A 24,148-nucleotide genomic window follows, 5' to 3' on the forward strand; every position below is an offset into this window, starting at 1 on the left:
ATATTTATTTATGTATGTATAAGTGACATGCCCTGATGTTTCATTATGGAGAAAAAGCTTTAAATAAAAGTAAGTTTTTAAAAATTCCTGATACAGGGAGCAAAAAAGCCAGTACAGTTTCTAATTGCCTTTTAGAATCTCTGAGTTCCCTCATTACCTGTGATTTAAGCTAAAAATGAGGTAATTATAGATAACATCAGTGTTTATCTGGTTGATCTTGGCACCTGCAGTCCTAATGTTATAGCTTCCCCATCTCTGGAGCCATGCTTTGCAGTCTGATGCTGACATCCGTAATTTACACTTCTCATGTTTCCATTGATTTTTACATGAGTTGCTCCTTGTTCTATTGAATAGTGTTTTAAAAATCATACCTTTGAAGTGATATAAAGTTGCATACTCTTCTACATGGCCTGTTGTAATTATGGTACAGTCAGTCCTTCATTAATAGAAATCTTCCACAACATTTCTTAGATTATCAACCGATGAAAAATTTATTGTTCCCTTTTTCATCTGCATTTGATAAAGCAAGCATGATCATTGATATGGCAGTTTTTTTAAATATAGTATGCAGTTTAAGATTATAAAATTGTATAAACCTTTTTGTATCACGTTCACTTGTGCTTCCTTTCCTTCCAGTATTCTGCCCATCGAACTTTGAGCTTATCTTGCTTCAAGATCACCTTCATCCTGCCCTGGCCTTTGGTTTTACTGTTGTTCTAGTCAGATCCCAGAAACGAGATGGTCACGGTTGACTAGCCAACCTTGTAAACTACACTGTCATCTCTGAGAACTCTTCTCGCACACGTCCCCGCAGGACCCTCCCCTGACAGCCAGAGCTTGCCCTGCCTCTTCCCTCTCCTGTTCCCCAGAGAGCACCCCTTCTCTGCTTTCACAATCAGTGAAAACCAGTGTAGCTTCTCTAAGTCAAGTATTGAAGAGTCTAAGAACTGGACTGCATGTAGTCTCTGAGCTCCTTTCAGTTATTGTCCTGGTTTGGGTTTCTTAAGGTAGCCCCGTGGAAACATTCTCCCCTGTCCAACTAATGCTTAAAAATGGAATAGAAACCATCATATAACATATACAGTATAAAATATTTTCTCTAGTGTATCATCATTTGGGACAAGTATTCTGAAATTTTCTAGTCCAGAATTGCCACATAATTAAGTCACTTATGCATTATTTAAGTTATAAAGGTATTTAAACAGTTATATTTAGAAGGTTTTAACTAGTCTCATACTAATTTTATGTTCATAGCCTGGGAAAATACTACCTTAAAATACATAATTAGAAATAGATATATCCTTATGATCATCAGCTGTATTTATTCTCTACATATTCTAGTTGATTTTCATGTTAACAAAAAGAAAAGGCTATTGCAGGAGACATAACCACCTAAGTAAGTATTCTTAAAGGGAAAGCATCAATTGCTGCTGGAAAAGTTGATTTCATTTACTTACAATCATTGCAGGGCTCATGGCCCACATTTTAAATTAGTAACAATGTTCTCTGAGGAGCACAGAGGGAGGCTCAGAATCCTTCTCAACACAGTGCTTCCAAGGCAGCCACTACTATTTCGTCAACATTGGCATGAGAAACAAAACCCACCTAAAGAGGCTGGTTATGTTTTCAGGGACCCAGTGCCTGCAAGGCAGAGTAATTGCCACTAGATGGCACAAGTGCTCTATGACAAGAGAGTCCTCAAGGCCCTGGTCTCTAATCTGTTCCATTTGAGGCATTGACATATCTAAATGTCTCTGGAAGTCCTTAGCCATTTGCAGCAGCTGTTGACTTAGCTTCCTGGTCCAACTATTGAAAACTTTCCTCTGAAGAAGTATGGAACACAAACAAACAAAAACAAATGATAGAAAAACAAAAGAGAAGAATCAAACTAGATACAAAACTAACAGAAAGCAATTTATAAAATGGCAGTAGGGAACCCACAAGTGTCAATAATTACACTAAATGTAAATGGATTAAACTTACCAATAAAAAGACACAGAGTAGCAGAATGGATTAAAAAAGAAAATCCAACTATATGCTGCCTACAAGAAACACATCTAAGCAACAAGGATAAAAACAAATTCAAAGTGAAAGGCTGGAAAACAATACTCCAAGCAAACAACACCCAAAAAAAAGCAGGTGTAGCAATACTCATATCTAATAATGCTGACTACAAGACAGAAAAAGTACTCAGAGACAAAAATGGTCATTTCATAATGATTAAGGGGAAGTTGAATCAAGAAGACATAACAATCCTTAATATATATGCACCAAACCAAGGAGCACCAAAATATATAAGACAGCTACTTATTGACCTTAAAACAAAAACTAACAAAAATACAATCATACTTGGAGACCTCAATACACCGCTGACGGCTCTAGATCGGTCATCCAAACAGAGAATCAATAAAGATATAGTGGCCTTAAACGAAATACTAGAACACCTGGATATGATAGACATCTACAGGACACTTCATCCCAAAGCGACAGACTATACATTTTTCTCTAGTGTACATGGAACATTCTCAAGAATTGACCATATGTTGGGCCACAAAGACAATATCAGCAAATTTAGAAAAATTGAAATTGTACCAAGCATATTTTCTGATCATAAAGCCTTGAAACTAGAATTCAACTGCAAAAAAGAGGGGGAAAAACCCACAAAAATGTGGAAACTAAACAACATACTTCTAAAAAATGAATGGGTCAAAGAAGAAATAAGCGCAGAAATCAAAAGATATATACAGACAAATGAAAATGAAAATAGGACATATCAGAATCTCTGGGATGCAGCAAAAGCAGTAATAAGAGGAAAGTTCATATCACTTCAGGCCTATATGAACAAACAAGAGAGAGCCGAAGTAAACCACTTAACTTCACACCTTAAGGAACTAGAAAAAGAAGAACAAAGACAACCCAAAACCAGCCGAAGAAAGGAGATAATAAAAATCAGAGCAGAAATAAATGAAATAGAGAACAGAAAAACTATAGAAAAAATCAATAAAACAAGGAGCTGGTTCTTTGAAAAGATCAACAAAATTGACAAACCCTTGGCAAGACTCACCAAGGAAAAAAGATCAGGACTCAAATAAATAAAATCCAAAATGAAAGAGGAGAGATCACCACAGACATCATAGATATACAAAGAATTATTGTAGAATACTATGAAAAATTATATGCCACCAAATACAACAATCTAGAAGAAATGGATAAATTCCTAGAACAATACAACCTTCCTAGACTGAGTCATGAAGAAGCAGAAAGCCTAAACAGACCAATCAGCAGGGAGGAAATAGAAAAAACTATTAAAAATCTCCCCAAAAATAAAAGTCCAGGCCCAGACGGTTATACTAGTGAATTCTATCAAACATTCAAAGAAGACTTGGTTCCTATTCTACTCAAAGTCTTCCAAAAAATTGAAGAAGAAGCAATACTTCCAAACACATTTTATGAGGCCAACATAACCCTCATACCAAAACCTGGCAAGGATGGCACAAAGAAAGAAAACTACAGACCAATATCTCTAATGAATACAGATGCTAAAATACTAAACAAAATACTGGCAAACCGAATACAACAACATATTAAAAAAATAATACATCATGATCAAGTGGGATTCATCCCAGAATCTCAAGGATGGTTCAACATACGCAAAACGGTTAACGTAATACACCATATCAACAAAACAAAGAACAAAAACCACATGATCTTATCAATAGATGCAGAAAAGGCTTTTGATAAAATACAACACAATTTTATGTTTAAGACTCTCAACAAAATGGGTATAGAAGGAAAATATCTCAACATGATAAAGGCCATATATGATAAACCATCAGCCAACATCCTATTAAACGGCATAAAACTGAGGACTTTCTGCCTTAAATCAGGAACAAGACAGGGTTGTCCACTCTCTCCACTCTTATTCAACGTGGTGCTAGAAGTTCTGGCCAGAGCAATCAGACAAGACAAAGAAATAAAAGGCATCCATATCGGAAAAGAAGAAGTAAAGCTATCACTTTTTGCTGATGATATGATCCTATACATCGAAAACCCGAAGGACTCCACAAAAAGATTATTAGAAACAATAAACCAATACAGTAAGGTCGCAGGATACAAAATTAACATACAAAAGTCCATAGCCTTTCTATATGCCAACAATGAAATATTAGAAAACGAACTCAAAAAAATAATCCCCTTCACGATTGCAACAAAAAAAATAAAATACCTAGGAATAAACATAACAAAGAACGTAAAGGACCTATATAATGAAAATTACAAAGCATTGTTAAGGGAAATCGAAAAAGATACAATGAGATGGAAAAATATTCCTTGTTCTTGGATAGGAAGAATAAATATAATCAAAATGGCCATATTACCCAAAGCAATATACAAATTTAATGCAATTCCCATCAAAATCCCTATGAGATTTTTTAAAGAAATGGAACAAAAAATCATCAGATTTATATGGAACTATAAAAAACCCCGAATAGCCAAAACAATCCTAAGGAAAAAGAATGAAGCTGGGGGAATTACAATACCTGACTTTAAACTATATTATAGGGCCACGATAATCAAAACAGCATGGTATTGGCAGAAAAATAGACACTCAGACCAATGGAACAGAATAGAAAGCCCAGAAATAAAACCACATATATATGGTCAAATAATCTTTGATAAAGGGGCCAACAACACACAATGGAGAAAAGAAAGCCTCTTCAACAAATGGTGTTGGGAAAACTGGAAAGCCACATGCAAAAGAATGAAACTCGACTACAGCCTGTCCCCGTGTACTAAAATTAATTCAGAATGGATCAAAGACCTAAATATAAGACCTGAAACAATAAAGTACATAGAAGAAGACATAGGTACTAAAATCATGGACCTGGGTTTTAAAGAACATTTTATGAACTTGACTCCAATGGCAAGAGAAGTGAAGGCAAAGATAAATGAATGGGACTACATCAGAATTAAAAGTTTTTGCTCAGCAAGAGAAACTGATATCAAAATAAACAGACAGCCAACTATATGGGAACTGATATTTTCAAACGACAGCTCAGATAAGGGCCTAATATCCAAAATTTACAAAGAACTCATAAAACTCAACAACAAACAAACAAACAATCCAATAAAAAAATGGGAAGAGGACATGAACAGACACTTCTCCCAGGAAGAGATACAAATGGCCAACAGATATATGAAAAGATGCTCAGCTTCATTAGTTATTAGAGAAATGCAAATCAAAACTACAATGAGATACCACCTCACCCCTGTTAGATTAGCTATTATCAACAAGACGGGTAATAGCAAATGTTGGAGAGGCTGTGGAGAAAAAGGAACCCTCATTCACTGTTGGTGGGACTGTAAAGTAGTACAACCATTATGGAGGAAAGTATGGTGGTTCCTCAAAAAACTGCAAATAGAACTACCTTATGACCCAGCAATCCCTCTACTGGGTATATACCCCAAAACCTCAGAAACATTGATACGTGAAGACACATGTAGCCCCATGTTCATTGCAGCACTGTTCACAGTGGCCAAGACATGGAAACAACCAAAAAGCCCTTCAATAGAAGACTGGATAAAGAAGATGTGGCACATATACACTATGGAATACTACTCAGCCATAAGAAGTGATGACATCAGATCATTTACAGCAAAATGGTGGGATCTTGATAACATTATAAGGAGTGAAATAAGTAAATCAGAAAAAAACAAGAACTACATGATTCCATACATTGGTGGAACATAAGGATGAGACTAAGAGACATGGACAAGAGTGTGGTGGTTACCAAGGGTGGGGGGGGAGGGAGGACATGGGAGGGAGGGAGGGAGAGAGTTAGGGGGAGGGGGAGGGGCACAGAGAACTAGATGGAGGTTGACGGAGGACAATCTGACTTTGGGCGAGGGGTTTGCAACATAATTTGATGACAAAATAACCTAGACATGTTTTTTTGAATATATGTACCCTGATTTATTAATGTCATCCCATTACCATTAATAAAAATTTATTAAAAAAAAAAAAAAAAAAAGAAAACTTTCCTCTGTACCCTTGGACTTGATGTTCAAAAACTAAAAATCTAAGGAAGAAAGTGTAAGAGCCCATTTCTAACCGTGCCTTGTTGCCAGGAGTAATCTCTGTCTTTTATGCTGGAGTGTCCTGTTGCCTATAGTGTTGGCTTCCTTGTTATTCCAGGAAGTTGCTTCAGCTAATGCTCATTCCTTTTTTCTTGGCAACATTTTAGTTTTTCTGAGCCTCGCTTTCCTCATTTATAAAGAGGATTAAAAATAGACACCCTAGGAGGGTTGTTTTAGAGGTTAAAAGTGGTACATCTACAATTTTATATATTATGACATAGATGGATTTTTAAGCATTTTAATAGTATTATTACCAGATTTTTGCTATTACGAGTACGTTACATATGTGTGTGTATATATATATTTTTTTAATGTAAGACAAACTTTAGCAACTACCTTTTCTTTATTTTTTGTCAATTAAACTGAAATTTTCCACCACGGGCTCCTCGATAACTTGCTAGTCTTTTCCTGTGTCTTTGCCCAACTTCAGTAGTCCATTTCCCCTCAACTGCTAAACTGGTCAACATTTTTCCCTTCAGGGTCTGTTGAACCTGTGACGGCTTACTTCTTGAATGTAGCATTTCAGTGCCTGTGGTGCTACTATTTATTATTTTCTATACTGAGTTTTAATTTTTAGGTATAAAACTATTTCTCCCTCCTCTGTATTACCAGAGCACTTTGCCTTAATCATATCATTATTGGTATGCACATACATCTATTCCCTTAACTTGATTTCTTAAAAAAAATATTTAAGCACATCGTAGGCACTGAATATTTATTGTGTCCAGTTTATTAACAAAACACTATTCAATAGAAGAGAAAGGCAATTAGTAAGTTATCTTGTGGCCTTTATGTTGCTCTGTTGTTAGAGCTCTTCATCAGTTAGAGATGTTATGCCTTAATTGGAAGTATAAGCACCTAGGAATAAATTTAAATGATTTGTGAATTTCAGAGATGGTGTTTGCATTTCACGTGCCTCAGTCTCCTTTTCTCTTTACCAACACTGTAATCAAGGCACCGGATCTTATTTAAGCTAACAAATGATTATCCTTCATTACATAAGGAGTGTGTAACTTGACCTTAAAGGGCTGCTTCACTTCACAAGATGGCAAGGAATCTAGCCACCAGCTGTTTCTACTTTCACAATATCTTGGTACCTTTGAATAGAAGCTGATTTTGCAAGAGGCTGGGGCATCATTGCCTCACACTTCCGTATCTGATCTGGAATGTATCGGTGTTTTCAGGCCACGAAACTGCATCACAAACTGATTCCTCTTGGGTTTAAAATACATCGGAAATCTGTGCTTTTGTTCACAGACCACAAGCTATGTAAACAAACAGTTTCTGAGATGTATCCCTGCCATGTTCTATGTACTCATTGATGATCTTTGAATATTACCAAAACCTGGAGAAAAATAAAACTTGAACAATAAGAGAGATGGATAATATATGTGAATTGTTGGGAAATGGATAATCTATTTAAAATATTATAGTGATACAAGTGAACTAAAGTAATTTTTAAAACCCTAAGATTTCAGTGAATATTTCTTTAGAGGGGCTAAGAGCTACTTAAGCATGAAAACAATGGGAAAGATAGAGAAATTAATGTTAGCTTTATATTATACACAAATTTAAAAGCTTCAGGGTGTAGAAGAATCAAGATGAATGGATTAAAAATACATATATGTGGCAGGCAGATGTGGGATGTCTTTTTCTTTTTTTGTGGTAACAGAGACAGAGAAAGTCAGAGAGAGGGACAGATAGGGACAGACAGACTTCGGAAGGGAGAGAGATGAGAAACATCAGTTCTTTGTTGCGGCTCCTTAGTTGTTCATTGATTGCTTTCTCATATGTGCCTTGACCGTGGGGCTACAGCAGACCAAGTGATCCCCTTGCTTGAGCCAGCGACCTTGGGTCCAAGCTGGTGAGCCTTGCTCAAACCAGATGAGCCCATGCTCAAGCTGGCGACCTCGGGGTCTTGAACCTGGGTCCCTCACATCCCAGTCTGATGCTCTATCTATCCACTGTGCCACTGCCTGGTCAGGCGGGATGTCTTTAATGTATGAAAAACTCCTCTCTTGGACCAGTAATAAAGCCTACTATAATAAAAGCATTATTATAATATTACCAATAATTTTTTTTGAATGTTATATGTTAGAGACCCTAAAGGCCTGTTATATATTTCAGTCCTCATAATAATTCTTTGAGGGAGATGCCATTATTATTATTCCATGTTACAGATGATGAAACAGAGGCACAGGGAGGTAAAGTCATTTGCTCATGCTTGCGTAACTAGTTTAGCAGCTAGCAAGCTATATACTGTTTTTGAATGCATGGCTGTCTTTCTGATCCCAGGAGTGTGGTTCTGATGTCTGTTTTCTTCACATTATCCTATACTGCTTACCATAGGCAAAGGAAAAGAAGTTTAAAAAATAAAATAAAATGCCCAAAAGTATGAAAAAATTTCAGTTTCATTAATGACACGAATGCAAATTGAAGTAACAATGAAATATTATTTCTCTTACAAATAGAGTGCTGAGAATAGGAAGTCTACATGGAGCAGTGGGAGGGATGTGTTTCGGAGTGTGTGCTCCACTTAGCACACTTGGTAGCACAAGGCCCTGCTGGCAGAAGGCGGCGGGGTGACCGGGGATCAGGGCTGAGGCTGGAGGGCCCCTGCTCCTGGCAGGAGGGAATGCACCATTGTCTGGGTAGTTCTTCTGGAACGCTGGGGAAGATGCAGCCTGCCCTGCGGTCTCGGTTCTGGACATCATGCGTACAACTGGCTACATTCCTGGGTCTACGATAGCGATAGCGTAGCGTGCAAGGCTGGCCTTCCTCAAAACGAGTAGGTGCAGGCAGTGGCCACCGCATGTGTGTGTGGAAGGGTGATTGAGGGTTCTAGAGGCTTGCTTTTGAGAAAGTCTCTGAAGAGATTGCCAGGCTTGTAGCATTGGTTTAAATATTTTAAATTACACGTTTCTTGTGGCATGGTGATATCTGAGAGAAATTTCATGAAGCTGTAACTCGGTTGCCTCAACTGTTGACAAATGATTCTTGATGTTTAGTTTGGTACAGGATGCTGGGAATATAAGTCTACTTCCTTTATTCAAACTCAGTAAATGGTTTGGGACAATTAATTTCCAATTGTTTCCCAGTAGAGCAGATTTGCTTGTATATTAATGAGGCACAGGTGTTAGGCCCCTGGTGTCTGCATGCCTGGGAGGCATATTTCAGTGTTTATCTGCTCAGCCATAGGTACTGCAAGGTACTCAAGCTTGCCTTTAACAGTTTTTACAGGGAGGCTTTTTAATTTTTTGATTTTTTTTTTTCAAATTTGCCTGCACCTGTTAAAATTTCAAAACTGATCATGTAGAAAGAAGTCATAGAGATTTCAATAGTAAATAGCACTAAAAGTTAAAGAAAATAGTCTTGTTATATTTACCTGCCCAGCCTGATGTTAAAAAGAAATGCGTTCATTTAAACAGATAGTTCATGTGAGAAGCCACATTAATCAACAATACATATTGTTGTTGTTTATTTTTGGAGCACGTATACCCTTGTCAATGGCTAAAGCAGTCATAAGCTTATATTAATATTCATTTTTTGTCTTGTCTAGTCACTGAACTGCACTACCAACATTTTAGAGAAGACGGAATAGCCTCCATAGACATGAATTTCAGTAGCTGGCATAATTATAGTGATCTACATATTCATTAAATCTACAGAAGAACTCTGTCCAAAAAGACAGCCAAGCATTCAGAAACAGTGCACAACTAAATATATACGTTTTAAAAGTTGCATTTCTTAGCCTTATTTAAAATTAATTTACTGTAGCACTCCTCTCTAAGCAGAAGAATTTTAACAAAAGGATCCCCATGCTTTGGTTTCTTGCATATAGGAAAGAATGGGAAGAACTATTTGTAAACAACAATTACTTGGCAACAGTAAGGCAGAAGGGGATTAATGGGCAGCTGAGAAGCAGCAGGTTCCGCAGCATTTGCTGGAAGGTAAGAAGAAAATATTTATTTACAGTTTGTGGTTGCAATATATCAACACATTACCTGACGCCCTGGAAGATTACCCATGCAGGGGATCACTGAACGTTTCAAGAGACCTCACTCTTGATTTTTTGGCCATCCACGTTTATCTTTCATAGGACATTTACTAATAAGGTTGAGCCCCCGTAGTTCTGAGTAACTGGTGAAGGTAAAGGAGTCGTTTGAAATAACTGTCTCTTCATCTCCTGTGATGGTGCAGAATGCAAAGCACCGCCTTTCCACTCCCCAGAGGCTTTGCAGAATCCTGAAACTGGGGAGGAGCAGGGGATTACCTTCCAGGTCCCTGTTATACCAAGCACTGTCTTTTAGTCACCCTCCCTTCTTTCTTCGTAACTAGCAGATAGAAAAGATTTTTTTATATTTCTTTCTGTAGAAACACAAAGGGTAGGGCAACAAGAAGTGGCAGGAAATTAGGTCAGACTCTTTCTAAGAGAAAGGGTTATTGGTTACCAAAACTAGCAATAATAACCTGCAGTTATCTTTTTAATTGCTTGGCAATATTGTTTGTTGTTCTCTCAAAATGAATTAATTTATGTTCAGTCTCATTTCTAAAATGGCTTCTGTTGAAAGTTTTTTAGGGTAGATCTGCATAGATTGAGCATTCAGAGTCTGCAAGTAAAGACAGTAAGAAAACATGATGTATTAGACAGTTTTAGATTGAATAATTTAGATTTAATAATTAAAATACATTTTTCTTCCGTTAGATGCAAGCAGTAAAGGCAGGAGACCTGCTGATGGGATATTCGTATACTAATATTTGTTCCTCCCCCCATTCTTTGTTGTTTAACTTTTAGTATCCTTCATTTGCTGAAAATAAACTCATATCCAGATTTATTTTAATGTTGTATTAAACAAAATTAAATCAAATTTGTCTTTTTAAGAACACTTGTTATTTTCCCAAGCTGATTGCCAGTTGTAAATTGAATTTTCTGCTGTAGAAGGAATGACTTCACGTCTCAGGCCGTGTCCTCAGATTGCTCTTCTCTGCCCTTCCCCTGCTCCTAGAGGACACACCTTAAACCTTGAACTTCCTGGCTGGGCCCTGTGCTGCGACTGTCCTCTCTCTCTCACTGGCATAGCCCTTCCGGGCTGTACAATCGGAATCATACTTGACCCTCAGTGGATTGTTTTGTTCATTTTTAATACAAGTCTGGAGAGAGGGTTAATTCCATTTTATGGTGTAGCATTTGGGATCTTGGGTTTTGGTGGGTTCTTTTTTTCTTTTGGCTTTTGTTCACATTCTAATTGCCCAAATATACTTTCTTAAATATCTCCAGATATGTATAACTTAGTGAGAATTAGGAGAATGATAGGAGTGTGAAATACCAGGAATGTGAAGATCTCCATTTTCAGGTGATTCTGTTTGGCCTAGTACCACATTTTACTTATGATTTTTTAAAAATATCCCCCTTTTCTTCCCCATCTTGACAGCTATTTCTTTGTGTCCTCCCTCAAGATAAAAGCCAGTGGATAAATAAAATTAAGGAATTAAGAGCATGGTATAACAACATCAAAGAAATAGTAAGTTGTTTTTTTCATTAATATAATTGTTTTCAAATGCATGCCTTGTAGTCCAGTGACCTCTGACCTGGTGTCTCCTTTTCTTCTCTCCCAGCACATCACAAACCCAAGGAAGGCCGCTGGCCAGCAGGACCTGATGATTAATAATCCCCTCTCTCAGGACGAAGGGGTAACGTTTGTCTTCGTTCATGTCGCACCTTCTTTTGCCCATAAGAGTGCGTTTCTCAGACTGATTATCAGTCACCACAAAAGCAGTGTTATTTCATAGCTGCTGTTTTTCTTCACCCCACGTACTCTACCCCCTAAAACCTGATGGACGTCATTCCATGCTGCACGCATGCTGTGTGGTAGGAGGTGTCTGGCCCCTGCGGGTGGGCGGGCGCCACAGGGGAGCAGCCCCAGGACGTCTGTGAGCGCTGAGGGCGCAGCGGAAGAGCAGGAGGATGAGGACAGAGCTGTTTTATCAAGTTTTCCGTAGCGGGTGCCGGTGCCATAGGGGGCGGGGAGATGAGCCTCCCTTTGTGATAAAGACAGAAATGGCTCCACTAGTAGCACTAACTCACAGGAGGAAGGCGGCTAACTATCTGAGTGGGTCTACGGAGAAGTTTAAAGATCAGGAAAAAGGTTAGGCCTATCTCCACTCATATTCTTGTGAAAACTAGGAATAATTACTATTTTACAGTAATTGTATAACTTTTTAAATTATTTTTCTAATTCCTAGTTCCTTGTTAACAGAATTTTTTTCCAGTTAATATATAATATTAGCATCTCTTTTTCCTAATACATGTAATTACTATAATATAGTCTATGCTATAGCAGCATAAAATATTGTTAAGTATATTTTAAAACTTAAATTCACATTTTTAAAAGTCCATAAAATTCTGTTCAATTAGAAGGATAAAATTAATCATTTAAATTATTAAATTGAGATTATAAAAGTCAAGCAAAGGTGAGAGGTTATTTTAAATAGGTTGTTCTTTTTATTTCAGAGTCTTTGGAACAAATTCTTCCAAGATAAAGAACTTCGATCAATGATTGAACAAGATGTCACAAGAACGTATGTAGAACTATTTATAAATTACTTTCAATCATTGAAATTAGTGTTAGCTCTTATTTTGGCCAAGATTTGATAGTAATTATCATTTTCTTTTCCTAAAATATAGGTTTCTATGTTTCCTTTTTCAAAATAAATTATTTTATTTATAATGTTAATGCCTTAAAATAGTATTTAAACATTTTTTTCTACTTCCAACAATTACTTGAATTTATGAGCTTCTGATTAAGGTCATATTATGTGTTCATAATAATGATATTACTAAAAAGATTTATCTTTTGCTTTACAACTTTGAATACTTTTCTAACCAAATTATTTTTTAAGTGACAACTGTTATTTCTACCCTCCTTATTTCTCTTCCTCTTGAAGCCATAGAGGTTTGCAAACAACCTCTTCTCTCAGTCTACTCTGTATTTACCATGTGAAGAAGTAGTTTCTTATTTAGTATACAGTCAATAATTATACCTTTCATACACTAGTCTCCTCCTTCTGGGTCAAGTAGTGAGAAGCACATAGAATTTGTGTAGAAAGATCCTAGGGTAGTTTTAGCAACATGTGCTGTCATCTTGGGCAAATTGCTTTCAATGAATATCTTTTTCCTCATTCTTTTCTGTTGAATAGGGACAATAGTAATCACTTCACAGTCGAGTTATAGATAAATGAGTATATGCTGTAACAGTAGTGTAACTGAAGTATGTTTTTACTTTAAATGTGAACAATCACATACATATTAGTCAGTCTGACCGAATCACTGGGATCTAGGATGAGCCAGGTAGATGCAGAGTCGTGGGTATCGCCGGTGCCTTCTTCCGAGTCGTCCTGCAGCTTTGCCTGTCTGCCTACTCTTGGTTCAGTTCCTACTAGATCTATCACAGTACCCACGCCTCTGGCTCCCTGATATGCCTCTCTCCAGATCCAAGCACAGAATAATCAGATGACAGGGACTACTATTAAGGTTCATATTTAACAAATGAAATTTGTTTTAAAATGAAAATAATTTATAAGATTCATGAGTTCAGAGTTCAACAAAATCCTAGATAACTGGCAGTCATAGTGGTGTGGGGGTGGGGGGGGACCATCGTGTTGAGTTGGACTTGTGCAGTTCCCGGGAAAGCCTGTTAGAGGGGAGCTGCTCCCAGACGTGATCATTGTGTTGAGTTGGACTTGTGCAGTTCCCGGGGAAGCCTGTTAGAGGGGAGCTGCTCCCAGACGTGATCATTGTGTTGAGTTGGACTTATGCAGTTCCCGGGGAAGCCTGTTAGAGGGGAGCTGCTCCCAGACGTGATCATTGTGTTGAGTTGGACTTGTGCAGTTCCCGGGGAAGCCTGTTAGAGGGGAGCTGCTCCCAGACGTGATCATTGTGTTGAGTTGGACTTGTGCAGTTCCCCGGGGAAGCCCATTAGAGGGAAGCTGCTCCCAGACGTGTGGGCAGCAGTGTGGCCTCTCCAGTCTAGTCTCAGAAAGTAGAACGTCTTGGTGTTGGTGCGCAGGAGGCACTCAACTAATACTTGTTGAATAAAACAAAAAGAATAAATTTCCCCATTAATCATTTAAGTAACTAGGTAATCACTGGCAGTAATACAGGCCTCTGAAAACAAAATACAACATACATATTGCTAACCAAGCAGTAACGGTACCTTTTTTTAAAAAAAATGCTATACAGTTTTTTTCAAAAACTTGCCAGCTTTAGCTTGGAGTGGCCATAAAGATGATGATCAATCTCTAGTTATTAAAAGGACATGGAGGAGCCACGTCCCTGGGGCAGAGACACACGCTCAGAGGCCACGCAGGCCAGATTGGTTAAAAGAAGTAGCAATCAAATCAAGAGAAGGGAAAAATTAAACTCTAGTAGCCAAAGCAAGTAGGAAGTGGCCCTGAGTACCTAGTTCTCATTTTGGTCACTTATCTTAAACATTTTGCTTTGCTGGGTTAGAAAGTGTTTATTCTTGAAAATTGTATTCTTGTAACTACTTGGTTTCATATTTTCTCTGGATTTTTAAAATAAAATGAATATGTTTGTGTATACGGCTGCTTTTTTTCTTATAATTTCTCTCCACTGGCACATTTGAAGTTGGCAACCCCGAGATTCAGGGAGGCAGCCAGAGAGCTGTGCAGCTCGTAGCACAGGTGGGGAGGTTGCACACCGCCTTCCCAGGGGCTCCCTGCGCCGCTCACTTCCGAGTTCAGTTTCCTTGTCATCCCTACGTACACTTCGTGGCAAGTAGCTTAGCTTAGAGCAAAACTGTCAGTCCTTTTTTAAAGCCACCAAATTGCCTAACCATAAAAACTGAATAGCTTGAATAATTGAAGTACTTTAAGTAATATATTCTCTTTATAAAGCACTGCATGATCTAACATCCAGCATTTCTAATTCCCTAACCCAGTCTGTTAGGGAATGGGAGAAGGAAGGAAGTTCAGCTCAGTGAATGGTGTACAGTGTTCCTCATTCATGGCATCCACAATAAGAATTGTGTTGTTCTAAATGTCTATTTATTGAATGTCTACTATATTCTAGGCAGATCCTTTGCATTGTGGAGACAGAGTAGTTTGCAGACAGACAAGGTCCTGCTGTCACAGGATGTACGGGGGAGAAGGGGTAAGACAATAAGCATGTATAGACGGGGTAATTGCGGAGGGTGGTGACTGCTGTAAAGAAATAAAGTCAGGTAATAGGATAGCTAGAGGGGATGGCTGCTTTTGGAACAGTGATCAGAAAAGGCATCTCTGAGAGGATGACATTTGAGGTGAGATGTGAAAAAAAATTTAAAGGCATTCATATGAAGATCTAGGAGAAGAACATTCCAGGCAGAGGGAAGGCCTGGACCAAGTCCCTCCATTGAAATAAGCTCAGTATTGAGAGGAGCAAAGGGAAGGCAGGTGTGGCTGGAAGCACATGATTTTAGAGGGGGAATTGAGAAGAGGTCAGATGCTAGGCAGGCAGTCCTGGAGCCCGTAGTAAGGAATTTGGATTTCATTCCAATTGCCATGGAAAGCCATTAGAGGATATTGAGCAAGGGTGTGCTGTCTACAAAGACCACTCTGGCTGCTGTGATAGTGGGTCGCAGGTGGAGGTAGGAGTGAATCTATTGCAATATTCCAAGTTGAGTAATGTTAGTGATTTAGATGAAAGATGCAGTATTAAAGATGGTTAAGAGTGGACAGGTTGATGATATACATTTTATAGTTTTAAATACAAATTAGGGTGTCATTATATGGAGTTTTCTGCATGAGTTCTGTTCCATTTTTGCTGCTCTGCTTCAGGTTCTTTTTACCTCCTACCTCGAGTCTCCTGTTTAATTGTTCTCATGGCCCTGTTACCTGTCTCTTCCAGCACTATCCATGTGTTGTAGCCCTCTTTTCTCAAAGCACATTTCTAGTCATGATGCTTGCTGAATCTTAAAAGTTCTATGACTCTGCAGTCTGCAGAATGGACTTGCTCCTTAAGACACACGCAATTCCTTCTACAGTGTCCATTTATCTTTCTGTTATTGATTTCCAGTTTAACTCCATTGTGGTCTGAGAGAAGACATCGTATGATTTCTACTTGGTCAAATATGTTAAGGTGTGTTTTATGGTCCAGAATGTGGTCTGTCTTGTGAATATTCCGTGTGAGCTTGAGAAGAATGTGCATTCTGTCGTTTGATGAAGTAGAGTATAGATGTCAATTTTCTCCAATTGATTGATGATGTTGAGTTTAACTATGCCTGTACTGATTTTCTGCCTGCTAGATCTGTCCAGTTCTTATTGTGGGGTGTTGAAATTGCCACATGACAGTGGATTCTCTTTTTTATCTTTGTAATTTTAGTAGTCTTTTTCTTACATAGTTTGATGCTCTTTTGTTAGGCTCATCCATTATGTCTTCTTGTAGAATTGATACCTTTATTATTATGTAATTTCTTTATTTATCTTTTAATTAGTGTTAGAATGGTATGTTTTTATTTTTCAGTGAGCTAGTAATGCCTCTGAACTGTGACATTGACAGGTAATTCTCAGTCTCCACAATACCCGCCCCCCCCCCCCTTAGAGGGGACAGGATGACTAGACTGGGCTGGAGTTGGGTATTTCTCCCTTCCCCAGTCAGTTAGGCTCTGATACTACTACCCCAGCAGGTTAGGCTCTTGTTAACTAGTCATCCCTGAGGGCAGGCCTTCTTCAGAAGAACTGAGCTCTGTGCTCAAAATCGCTCCTTTCCCTTCCCCCTGAAGGAAGCTGAGGGGATTTTCTCAGTTATTACTGTGGGAACCTGGTCGAGTTCTGGAAGTAAATCTCACAATATAGTGAGACCCCTCTATGACTGGATCCACTTGGAGTTTTTAACTGAGTTGTTTACACTGAGCTCAATTACAGTTCCGGTTCTCTGTCCCAGCCTTGGTTCCCACTCCTGAGTCTCTCTAATACAGGGGTCCCCAAACTACGGCCCGTGGGCCACATGCGGCCCCCTAAGGCCATTTATCTGGCCCCTGCTGCACTTCCGGAAGGGGCACCTCTTTCATTGGTGGTCAGTGAGGGAGCACATATCACTTGTTATGGCTAGCAGTGACAAATATGGAACCGGATATTGACCATCCCATTAGCCAAAAGCAGGCCCATAGTTCCCATTGAAATACTGGTCAGCTTGTTGATTTAAATTTACTTGTTCTTTATTTTAAATATTGTATTTGTTCCTGTTTTTTTTTTTTTAACTTTAAAATAAGATATGTGCAGTGTGCATAGGGATTTGTTCATAGTTTTTTTTATAGTCCGGCTCTCCAACGGTCTGAGGGACAGTGAACTGGCCCCCTGTGTAAAAAGTTTGGGGAACCCTGCTCTAATAAGTGTAACTCCCTGTATTTACCTGTCTTTCTGTCCATTCATGGCGACAGCAGCTTTCCCTGTGTCTTCCCCATTCTTGTGGACCCAAGAAGAGTTATTGATTTTCAGTCTGCTCAGCTTTTTACTTGTTAGGATGGAGTAGCAATGTCCAGACTCCCTATATGCAGAGCCAGAAACCTGCAATCCCTCCACAGTTCCCTTGTAGACCTGGGCTGCAGCGCTATTCCCTGAATAGGTTTCCTGCTTTCCATTTTCCATTGCATTACTTGACCTTAGGAATGCTACTAGCCCCCCCTCCTCCCTGTTGGATTCCTGACAGTTCATCCTTCAGAGCCTGAGTTCATCAACAGTCTGTGCATGGAGCACTTCCCATTCTTTACAATTGGAAATAATTTATGCCTATTCTGTGTTCAAGTAGAATTTTCTTAATAACTTTTTGAGGATATTTATTTTGTTTGGTCTTCTCATTATTTAGACCTGCTAATATATTCAGTCTGCCAATATATTCAATACATTTATATTAATCTCCTCTGGGTGCCAGGTGCTGGAGATGCCAAGATAAATATGGCATGGACCCTTAAGAAGCTCACAATCTAATAGAGAAAGCAGCCAAAAATAAGTCACAGTCCAAGATAACTGGTGATGTAATAGAAACAGCGTGTACAAGAGCTCTGGTGTCAGCCCAGCTCTCATCTTTGAAACCCATCGGGAAGCCCCTAGAGGGCCTAGACCTAATTTTGGTTTTGTCTCACTGTACAGAGTCAAGTTGATGTATAAGACGTGCTCATTGATTGTGAATCTTATCACTCATGATTGGTTGTTTGATTTTAGTAATAACAATCACTAATATTTTCAGTCTTCAGAGATACAAACACACTTAAAAAAATACTATGATCAGCCTTCTAGCCAGAGTATAAACAAGATAATTTTGTCTCATAAGCTGTATTGTTGCCATCATTATTGAATTTATTTGATCTGAATATGTCATTGTATTAAATATTATCTCCTCTTTCAACTAATTTTAATATTCTTTTATTCTACTAACCCTTTTTTTTTGCCTCAGAGGGTTTTGTATTCATTTCAATTAATTGTTCTTTATCTCAGCCTAATGAGGTTGTTACTGTTCTCATTTATATTACTGAAAAAACTGATAATCAAAAGGTAAGTCAGGGAGTTCCAGTTTGCAGCATTTCAAGTTCAGAACTTGAATTGTCCATTCTAGACCAATTTTGCCATGCTTTAAAGGCTGTGACATTAAATGAAATTCAGTATTATTTAAAATGATGACAAGTAGTGAGTTCAGAATAAGATATCATTTCCATATTAGATGCCAAAGAAGTCTGTTATTTGGTCTATCAAGGTCTATTCTAAAAGTATATTTATAGTGCCTATAACATCATTTGCAAATTAACATATTTATAAGCTATTGCCAAATAGTATCATCTTTTCTTCAGATGTATTCTCCCTCTCCCTTCAATTAAATGATTAAAATTCTTTAACTTTTATCATTTTAACTTTTACTACATTTACAAGTTTATTTGACTGCCTAAAGGCTATGCTAGTCCTCATCTTCAACTTTTGGTCTCTTGTTTCAGGTCATTGTAGGGTTATTGCATTGAGCAATACCAGCTCATTCATCAGTTAATTACATCCTTTTCTACCTAAACCTCCATGATACGGTTAGATCTGTAAAGATTCAGTGTTCTCAAATTAATGATTTCTTTTGTTCATAGTTTCATATGGGCCAAGCTTCTGACATAATATAGTTAATCAAACTTTGTCTCCTCAGTTATTTTTAGCTCTTTGATATTTTGTGGATTCATTAATAATTGCTGTAACTCTCTTAAAAACCATAGATGTATGCTGTCCAGTTTTGTACCCACCAGGCTCATGTGGCTATTTAAATTTAAATTAACTAAGATAAAAATATTTTTGGATAAAGTCTTCATTCATATTAGGAATATTTCAAGTGATAACTGTTAATCCTAATCCGGAGGGACCCAAAACATTGAAGACACTAACAAGGTCCGTCGATTACACACCAAAGCTTTATTGTCTAGCTTGGCCAAGTGGCGGCAACTCCAACAGAAATCTGAAGGAGCGTGTGCCGGCCCTTTGTTTTACCTAGTTTTTATAGTTTTGTAAGTGGGAAGTACAGAAGCAAAAATTGTAATTAGGAGCCCTTTGCCACTATTGGTTATAGTCATATGTCCTTGAACATGATAGGACCATGTTCAATTTGCAAGCCATACATCCTTTTGGAGAAAACAAAATTTACAAGTCAGCACAATGGTAGAAAGATGTCTCTTTACATATTAAAAGGCATTCCTATATTATCTATTGTTCATCCCCTATCACTCTGTCCAGAGTCACACGTGTTAACCACATGCATTTACAGAAGAGAGGTAGTTTCCGTGGGGACAAATGGTTATAAGAAAAGGTTTATTTTGGCTTTTCTCTCCCTGCACCTGGCTAGCCATTCACTCCTTTCCCCACGGGTGTGGTGGAATGTCTGGGGATCCATGTTTTCCTCCCCTTTGCATTTACAATACAATGCCAAGGGCCATCCTGACTATGCCAATCACACAGTACAGAGACTATGTCTCACAATTTCTCTGCACACCTTAACCCAAATTAATAAAATGTTCTCCAAGCCTCTTAAAATATTAATATTAATTCTGTAGTTTTTGGTACTTTACAACACCTGCGGGTGAGGTGGCTCAGTGGCTCCTCAGTAACGGCTATTGTATGTATGGGCAGCATAGATATAGATATTTCTATTATTATAGAAAGTTCTGTTGGATATAGAAACATCTGAAAGGAACTGTGGATAATTCATTGTTGTTATACCTTTCTATAGTATATGATATGAATGTCTAGAATTTTTTTTTTAATAATGAACTTTTAGATATGGCCTGTGCTAAATGTTTATTTTTATTTCCTTACTCTGCCCTTAAGAAACCTTCATGAATTTTTCTAGTTTACAAGTCTTATCTGAGTTTTTGGTCAAATTTAGTTAATATATTACATTGTAGTAGGCAACTTAAAATTAGGCTACTTTGAAACTTTATTCTATATTAGTGATATACAAAAGTGATCTTACAAAGTTAACTTGTTGATTTTTTTTCCCTTGTTTAAAGTCCTTTTCTCTATAATTTCCATATTGGGAGAAATATTGTCAGTACTCTGTCAAGTGACTCGATTGTCACACTTTATAAATTTAAGATGTCCTAAAAATATTGATACCTTTTATACAGTTTCCTCCAAGCCCATTTTTTCTTAAATAAAAAAGAAATTCCTCAGGGAAGGAAGATTTTATAAGCAGTTTCGGAGCAGAATTGATTTTGGTGTGTGTTAATGCAGACAATCTGCCCAGTGTTAAAATGTTAGAGAGAAAAAAAAAACACACAAGCTGCCATATTCGTGTGATCACACCAAAATAGCAGCTTGTATTTATATTTTCAGTCTCCTCGAGGTGGACTGCAGGCACACATGAATGGGCGGCTGTGCTCGGCGTTGTGTTGTGGTTTTATTTAATGCAGGCGAAGTACATGCTTGTGCATGCACGACCAGCCCTCACATATGCACTTGTTCGCAGCCGAGAAAGTGGAAACTACAACACAAGCCGCTCTCGGAGTTGTCGGCAACCTGTGCGTGTGCTTCTTCAATATTAAAGAGGGGGAGACAGATTTTCAGGAACATAGGAAACAATTCTTCTGTCAAATGGCCTGTAGTCCTTTCTCATTTGACAACTTTTAAGGTAAAAGCAAAATATTTGACTGTGACGGTTGCATGTATTTATTTGGAAATACATATTTTCCTGTACTGCTCCTGTTTTTTTTTGTGTGTTTTTTTTTAATAATTTTATTTTTTTAATGGGGTGACATCAATAAATCAGGATACATATATTCAAAGATAACAAGTCCAGAGTATCTTGTCGTTCAATCATGTTGCATACCCATCACCCAAAGTCAGATATGTGAATTTTTCCCATTCTATTGACACAAGTAAATTCTTACCATACGTTTATTCCAACTTATGCAATATTTTAAATTTTTGAAAAATTGTTGAGTATTTGAGTGAAAATATAGGTGTATTTGCTGCAGCGTGTGCAGGTACACTGCTTTGATGATCATCCTGATGCTCCCAGCCTCGGGGACATGGGACGTGGGGACAGCTCAGCTCTTCACCCCGAGCTGCTGACCAGGAGAGTTGTTGCTGTTGCGATCCCCCTGTTTTAGATTAAGACATATTTTTAGCACTGTTTATAGTTGTGAGTTCACATATTGACTGCAGGGGTGTTAAGTAAAGTGTGGTGGCTGGTAAGTGAATACCCCATCCTGAAATAGTCCTAGTAGGCATAGCCAGTGCAGTGGTGTAACAATCTTTTCAGAACTTACAAGCAGATTTGGAATAGAAAGTACGTTGGTACTTCAAAGGTAAATGAATTTTGCACTTATATACATATATATGAATTTTGCAATATATACATACATATATATCTTTCCCTAATTTTTCGGCTTCAACATACAAGTAGAAAGTGGGTGCTTTTGGTCTCTTTGAGGTGAGGCAGTGGGAGAGAGGGCCTGCTGTGTGACCCAGGGCACTGGAGAGCTGGAGAACATGCTTGAGGGAAGCCTCTCTTTTTGACCTGCTCTGTTTCCGACCTGGGTTGGTTCACTCCTCCTTAGGCAACCTGGTGGTTCCCCGCTCCCGGGAGGTCACCATATTGATGCCGAACTTAGTGTGGACACCCTGTCGGCATAGCGCACTACAGCCCAGAACTCCTGGGCTCCAGCGATCCTCCCGCCTCAGCCTCCCGAGTAGCTGGGACTACAGGCACGCGCCACCACACCTGGCGGGGGAAGCCTCTCTTTACATGGTGATAGGGACAACCTCCTGGACTCCAGCCCCACTGCCCTTTCCCCTTAGACAATGTTCAACATTTCCTATTGTCCTGACCCCCTCTGCTTCATCCTTCCCCTGTATGATTTCAAACTCCTACCTTCCATTTAGACTTGGATATTTTCCTGCAGTCCTCTTGGGCTGGATCCTTACTCCTTGTCACCACAACCAATTCCTACTTTTCTTTGCCTTTTTAAAATGAGCATTCACCCTTAGTTTGTGGCCTATGAAAGCTCCATGTTTCTCTTGTCTTGACTACAGAAACAAAGACAGTAGAGCTCTGGTCTGGCCTTTCTTATATGTATTTCACCTCCCCACCTTCAGTTCCTGGTCCATAGATTTAATTTCCATTTATCATTGGTTTGTGCATTTGTAGGTTTGTCTATTAATTTATTCATTCACCTATTTGAGAAATTACATCTACCAGCTATTATTATACAGGTTAAGGGTCCTTATAAATAAATGTGCCTTTTCTGTTCTTTTATAGATCATGCACATTTTATTTTAATTATCTTCCTTTAGAATTGTCTTTAAAATCTCTATTTTCTCTCCTAGGTTTCTGTATTTAGTTCCTACATTTGTATCTTCCCTAGTGCCTGGCATCTTTAGTAGGCATTTGTGTCACTGGTAGTCAGCTAGTAAATCCTTTTATTTTGCAGACATGGAGAGTTAAAGTTCAGAGAGAGTGTGACTTGGGAAAATATAACTTGTTAATGGCTGAAATAGAAATAATACCTCAGACTCCAGGTTTTACCATTACTCTGTAATGTTTTCTGTCATCTTATTATCCTAGTTTTAACACTTTTTCAATTCAAGTATTTATCAAATACCTTCTGTGTGCAAAGCACTCTGTGAAGCAAATAGGCAATGTAAATTTGAGTGACTTATCTCAAATCTTATTCAGAAGGAGGTGGAGATTAAATATTAAATAAATAGATGCTGCTCTGCCCTCTGGGTTCATGTGCTCTAACGCCGAGTTTCTCAACCTGGGAACTATGGGCATTTTGTATCAGTAATTATTTGTTGCAAGAGGCTGTCGTGTGCAGTGTAGGATGTTTAGTAGCTTCCCTGCCCCTAACTGCTAAAGGCTCTGTGAGTCATGCTTTTTAAATCTTTACAGGACATCAGGATATCTTGTCAGACAGAAGGGTGCTCTGAAGCACCACTTCACAGCTTTCTGGGATCTTAACAAAGGATTTTATATTCAGACCCTTGGTTTCATTCTTAGGCCTTGTTTCTGACTGTGTCTTAGATTTGATCTTCGCCCAGAAGCAGTGTCTTAATGTTAGCATCATTTGCTGACTAGAGAGGTTGAGAATGAGAATAAGTATTATTTTAAGCCCAGCAAGTCCCAGCTCCTTTGTGTTGAGCAGTTCTTTCTTTTGCTTTTCCCCTCTTTCATTCTACTGTGAGTAACGAGTATAAACCAGGCAACACTGTCAGCACTCTGGCTGGATTGCTCCTTAGTTAGATCACCCACTTTATTAAGCACATTTTCTATTTTCCATATAACCAAAGGCTGTCTTTCTTGCCACTACATAATAAATAATGTTTTTCTTATAATATTTTCTGCACTTTTATTTAAGCCCTCACTGGCAGCCAGGTCCTCCTGGGCTGTGTTTGCCTTTTGCTAACATTTTCTTTCATGCCCTTTAGTCTTTCACTGATGCTTTATGCAAAGTCCTCCCATCTTCTATTCAGGCCCGTGGACAGATCTACC

The 24,148-nt window shown here is 38.3% G+C and overlaps 1 protein-coding gene across 3 annotated transcripts in view; it reads left to right on the forward strand.

The window, feature by feature from the left end:
- The window catches only part of TBC1D5 (TBC1 domain family member 5), a 545,405-nt gene that overhangs the window by 288,214 nt on the left and 233,043 nt on the right, over positions 1-24,148 (forward strand). For all 3 annotated transcript variants that reach the window (XM_066245714.1, XM_066245713.1, XM_066245715.1), the window contains 4 exons: positions 9,977-10,085; positions 11,568-11,657; positions 11,752-11,826; positions 12,647-12,714. In XM_066245714.1, the coding sequence (XP_066101811.1) occupies positions 9,977-10,085; positions 11,568-11,657; positions 11,752-11,826; positions 12,647-12,714 (342 nt within the window). The remainder of the gene's footprint in view (positions 1-9,976; positions 10,086-11,567; positions 11,658-11,751; positions 11,827-12,646; positions 12,715-24,148) is intronic.

The sequence above is a fragment of the Saccopteryx bilineata genome, chromosome 10, assembly GCF_036850765.1.
Source record: "Saccopteryx bilineata isolate mSacBil1 chromosome 10, mSacBil1_pri_phased_curated, whole genome shotgun sequence".
Lineage (NCBI taxonomy): Eukaryota > Metazoa > Chordata > Mammalia > Chiroptera > Emballonuridae > Saccopteryx > Saccopteryx bilineata.